The sequence below is a fragment of the Diadema setosum genome, chromosome 10 (genome assembly GCF_964275005.1).
Source record: "Diadema setosum chromosome 10, eeDiaSeto1, whole genome shotgun sequence".
NCBI lineage: Eukaryota > Metazoa > Echinodermata > Echinoidea > Diadematoida > Diadematidae > Diadema > Diadema setosum.
In genome coordinates this window covers 6,119,007-6,125,006 of record NC_092694.1, presented here as the reverse complement: position 1 = coordinate 6,125,006, position 6,000 = coordinate 6,119,007, and the positions used below count along the sequence as shown (strand labels likewise).

At 38.9% G+C, this 6,000-nt stretch overlaps 1 protein-coding gene across 1 annotated transcript in view; it reads left to right on the top strand.

Annotated features, from left to right (window-relative positions):
• Positions 1–413: 413 nt before the first annotated feature.
• Positions 414–6,000, top strand: part of LOC140234444 (axotactin-like) — a 66,636-nt gene continuing 61,049 nt past the window's right edge. The window contains exon 1 of the mRNA XM_072314489.1: positions 414–615. Within this exon, the coding sequence (XP_072170590.1) occupies positions 414–615 (202 nt within the window). The remainder of the gene's footprint in view (positions 616–6,000) is intronic.

Here is a 6,000-nt window from a genome sequence, read left to right as displayed (position 1 = left end):
ATGTCATGGATACTGTGGACTTTGCATAAATAATTCTCCAGGTAAATGTTATTGGTATACTTTGTAATGCCCTGTATTGTTAACCGGGATAGCTGATTTTGCTACAACATTTCCCATAGACCGCTGCCCGAGTATACTCAGGACTCGTCCTCAATGGGTTAATACATATATGTATAAGTATGTGTATGTAAGTATAATTATGTATGTGTGTATATATATAGGATATAATACTCACACAGAAACATATAGATATGCAATAAAAATGTGTTTATATATTCAGTTATGTACACATATACAGATATATGCATACACATAAAGACATGCACATGTATATATTAGTAAGTAAACTTACACCAAAGAGTTGCACAAGCCGATTATACCATCATGTATGTAACAACCTGTTGATGTAAGGTATGACATCACCCCACTACCAGAGCCAAGTGCGATCACACCTCGTCATCACCCAAGAATCTCTCCTCCTGATGGGCGAGTTCCTGGGGGAGAAAATGACCATCTCTCGCACCTCACTAATTAGCTTCCTTCCACGGAGCCTTTGTCTCGGACCGGTCTCAGTCTCCGCCTGCTTGCGTGGATGCTGCCAGTCGAGGCGAAGTCGTTTGCATTCACAGGGCATTTCCTGTTGTTTACTGCCGAGCCGCACATTTTCTTTTCGGCACCTCCGGTTCAAGTCGTTAGTGTGGCACAGTTTATATGCATTGCCAATTTGGACAAAATTGACCTTTTTTTGTGTTGATTTATTGCTCTGTGGCTTTTTTTAGCGGATCAAGAATGTTTATGACTATTTATTGTGGGTCACTCCCATTCCGAGTTCTGTGAAAAGAATGAGTTGCTCATTTTTTGGGGGGATATTGTTTGGTCAAGTTTTTAACGTTCCAGTACAGCATTCATTTGGATGAATTTGTGTTGTTTACATTGCTGTGAGTCATTAAAGCTTCTGACATGGTCAAATCCATCTTACATCAGGAACTAATGGCAGCAGAATGATCTCTATAGCTGCAAAAGTTTCAAGTTCAGCTACCTATACACAGGCATAATCATTTTAACAACCTTTAGAGGTGTACATCAAAATTTCAATGCGATATGTATCTGTTGTAAATATGGAAAATACTCCTGAAGCGTTTAATGTATGCAATACTATACCAACATTTCTTATTTTATAATTGTATCTTAAACTGTTTTTCTTTTTTGGTTAAATCTTGATCCTAAATAATCACAAGTAGCTAACCTTATCAGTATGATACAGGTCATTTGATTCAGCTTAGATCCACAAAGCTGTTTCAGGACTGTCACTACATATTGTGATAGGATGCAATATGGAAACCAGAAACAAGCAAACAAATGATATAATGTACCTTAAATATTGATACATGCAAGAGGTAAAGGCCTTATCAAATCATTTCTATATTGAGCTGTTTCTGATTGTAAGGTATACCCAAATCTCACTTCTTGCTCTTCCAGCTTGTAAAAAAAAATCTATTAGGTAAAATGAAATGACAATGAGCATACATAATGGTGTGTGCGATGCTGGCATCAATAGACCCGATTCACAGAACGCGGTGAGTGAAACGAGAGCTTGAAATATTCATTGGAATCTATCAGTTTTCCCCAAGGTAGTGAGAATTGTAAGAATTAAATCTCTGACTGTGAGGAGATACCCCAGCATGCTCTTGCTGAGAGTTTCACAAGGGTCGTCTGTCTATTTGCGGCGGCTCTGCTCCGCCTGAAAGTGCCCCCAAAATTGGCCGAGCGAGCGCGGTCGATGGTGTAAGCCAACATTGTAAATGGAAGGGGCTGGATGTTGTGGTGAATAATAAGTGGAGTGGAGTATATACTTAGTGTCTCTCATTGTCATGTACTGTTAACTCTTCAAAGACCACACTCTCTACATTTCATAAGTTCTTCTTCATGCAAGTCATGTCTTTGGGTGTAAGTGGGTTAAAGCAGAGCGAAGGCAGACTCTGCTGAACCAGTGCACACATCCCAGAATATGCTCGGAATACCAATTAAGGGTGTGTGTGTGTGTGTGGGGGGGGGGGGGGGCATGCTCTTTGTCCTCTCTTGTAAGGTCAAATTTATGAGAATATTTGCTGATGTTCATCCACGGTAAATGGTTCCAGAGATGTGGCACAATGCCATTGACAGTAGACTGTCTGCAATGTCGTCATATGTTACTCATTCATTTCATATTCCTCAATACTTAAAAACATATGGGATAACATCACCAAGCAGCCACTTCTTGTTGTCTTTTGGGTGACTTTAGCTGTCTCATTTTAAACAGCTTTCTCATAATGTAGCCACTTTTTAAAATCTTTGTAGGAGTTGGGAGAGGGGAAAAGACATATTTATCTCCTGGTGAAGTTTCAGAGAATACAAATGTGAATAGAAACATATTTACAAATTAAGTTCGCACTTTTAAGGAAATGTTGAAACTTTTTTTTTAACATGCATCGTTTGTGAGCACCGTGATATATAGTTTAACAATGTATAGCATATGATAATGACGTACGTGTATATTCACAGCTACTGTAGATTGAGACATTGCAACAGCCAGTCATTGGTCACTGCCATGAATGAAATCAACTTAGGATAGATTTAGAGAGCAAGGGAATATTCAAGATCATCAATGAGAAAGTGCCATGATGTGAAATTTGTAGGTTATCATCCGTAGGAATCTACAGATTAATCTATTGGTTAAATCTATGTATCTTTCGTGATGCTGTTATGAAGCATTGCTGTAATACATGAAGTAATCTAAATATACAATTAGATAGGTAGATAAGGCATAAGGCCACGAGTATACCTGCAGTTTTGATGGCTGTCGTCTGTTGTATACTATATGCTCAGTAACATCTTGCAGGAATATTTCTGTATGCTGCAGTGAAAGCTTCAGTCAAGAGAAGCGGCATATATTATTGACTTTGCCCTGTAAAGTCGGTCGAGAAAAGACTCTTGGGTAATACTCCTACACTACGTAACTGATGTCCAACTGAGATTAATATTGAATGAAAGCGTGACGTGGTATGAAATATTCATGACGACTTCCAGGCACGGAGGGATGTTTTGTTTGGATCATAACATTTCTGGCTCAAACACCTACTATTGGTTTGACCCACATTTTTTTGCGAGATGAAATGTCAGTTTTGTAGCTCGTGCTGGCAGTGGAAAAATTTGTAGGTCTAATAGTGAAAAGAGAAATTGAGAAGAAAAATCCTCAATTGAGAATGCTTTCTATCTTGAACAATGTTACTTATTCTTAAAACCAGCAAAAGTTCAATCTGAATTGTTTGTTAACCTGTTGAGGATGAGTCCTGAGTATACTCGGGCAAGTTTCTGTGGGAAATGCGTGTTATAGTATAATCAGCCTGTCCTCACTGGGTTAATTCCTCGCATGCCATGGTTGCAGTACTTTGTTTCATGAAATAACCAGAAAAGCATTTGGAGAGCGCAGACCTCCACCAAACAGATCATTTCCACCCATACATGCATGCTGAAAATTAAGCCTTTCTGTTGTGTCTCGGTAGAATCTCTTTCTACACATGTACCTCATCAGCAGCCTACTGCATCCTTCGCCTTGAGCGCGGGCTCAGTGCGCGTATACACACTTCAAATATGCACATCTCAAAATCTCTTGTTAGTTGGCCTTAATTTGCCAATGGCAATCCTTCAAAGAAAAAAAACAACAACAACAAGCAAGTATCCTGGATCCAGACAGTTGAATGGATCACTACCAAAATGTAATCATCTGTTTCTTATTTCATTATCAACTTTGGGTGTAAGTTTTATCAAAATGAAGTCACAACTTTCTGAGTAATTTTCCAAACAGACGAACAGACAGACAGACAAACAAACAAAGAAACCCATTTCGAAAAAACAAAACAATACCCAAACACCTTCTTAGTGGAGGTAATGATCTCCCGTGTCTTTCTATTTCTCTGGTTGTCAACATGAAGTAGTTAGTGGTTATTTATGAGGAAGAAGTTCAAGAGAAATTGGATAGGATATTTTCATGCATGTTCAAAAGAGGTCTTGTTGGTGGCAAGTAAGAATTGAAATAAGTTTGGTTCCCGAAAGACAGAGAAACTGGGGGGGGGGGGGGGGTTGTGTCTCATTTTTCTTTCTTTTATATCATCCGAAAGCTTCAGTCAGCAGCAAAAATTTGCAAAGATCGGCAGGAAATGTCAGAGAGAGAAAAAGCTAACTGTAAGCTTCAATCAGGCATAAAATACATGAGCGCAAGATTCTCCCCTCAAAACCTCATGTTGATGAAGTGAATGTAACAGAGCCTGTACTTACTGCAATTCAGCATTGTCATGTGCTGTGACTAATAACTTGCAGACAGGCTGTAGGGTGGCTAGAAAAGAGAAACGGAAGAAATGTTTTAATTCCTCCAAGGCAAGCTTGGAGACAGATTAATTCCTGAAAAATGGTATATGGCAAGAAAAATTAAAGAACATTTTTTTCTTTGGGAGGGGGTCTGTTTTCATTCATCTGTTAACTCTCACATATCAGCTGACATTGGTATTGTCAGTACAAATTATTAGCGAAAGGAGTAAACACTATGTCTAACTTTAGTGAGCTCCTTCCTGCTTCTAACCTGCCTCTGACCTTTTGACTAATACCCTTATCATCTTTTCTGTAGCTCCATCCAGCTCTCTAGACCTTTTTACCCCCCTTTTTTGTTCATATCCTCGGCAACGAGCCAAAAAATACTCTTCTGTTTCTATATCTGTGTCTGCAATAAAGCTGAGTAACTTGGTAAGAGAGAGAGTGAGAGGGAGGGAGGGGGGAAAAATGGAGGAAAAGCAAGGATTGTCTGAAGTTGAGTCCCAGCGCAGACACACAGGAAGCGGAGGCGCGGAGCCGGTACGACGACGATGATGCCGCATCATTTTCTCGTGCGCGTGATTTGCGGCGGTGGTGGGCGCGGGAGGAAACGTGCACGTTGCCTGCCATGGATCAAACCCATTTCTGTCGGAGGGAATAGTTCTTAAATAGCACACTCTTTGTTCATGATTGGATTAGTCGTATTGGATGTATAGCATTTATAGGGCAATAAGGTATCATTCCAATTGTCTCCTGTATATTCCTGAAAAGACTTCGTTTTGACTAACTTTTCTAGGTACAATGAAACTGGTACCAATGTGGATTATATGAATTTATTGAACTGTGATATGTGAAATTTGGTTTTGGTGTCAAATTGAATTTGGCTTATCATATGTTGAATGACAGCTGGTTTTTGACAGGAATATTGATAATATTTCATCAATTTTGGTGATCTAAAAAGTGATCAATACAGCTAAACTCCTATTTATAGCCAGCCAGAAATAATCACCAGAAAACACTCTACGTAACCGCTCCGGAAATTGTAAGAACAAACATCCATTAAAAAAGAAATGCATCTCACATTGCGGAATGCCAGAGTGCTTCTGAGGTGAAATTTGAGACATTTTTGTCTCGTAGCAAACATCATTTGTGGCTGAAATTTGAGAATGGATCAAAGGCAGAGTCACGAAACAAGGATGCCGTCTTTTAAAAAAACATATCCAAGAAGTGAAGTCGTGACACTGAATTTGTGACACTGAATTCACTTGAACTGACCTCATCTTGTCTGCTCAATGATGCAGCTTTTTATTGTCGGCTAAGAACCAGAAAGGCTTTGTTTTTTGGGGGTATTGGGTTGTATGCATCATCTTTAGAGCTCAATCTCCCCTATGTTATGTTGTCAAGTTTGAATTATTTTCATTTTCACTTAGATGTTAAAAATGAAGAACACAAGGGTGCTATTTTACCTTGGAACAAATAATCAACAAAAAATAAGCTTCTTCTTTCATGAAAAAAAGATTGTTTCGTTTTTATTTACGTTCAAATTCTCAGAATGCGATAGTGCCATTCTGGTGCTCAGCTGATGTTATGAGTTCTTTCTTTTGGGCCATCTTTAATCAGGAGAGGTCATTGTATGATAATATTTATCTCAATCTA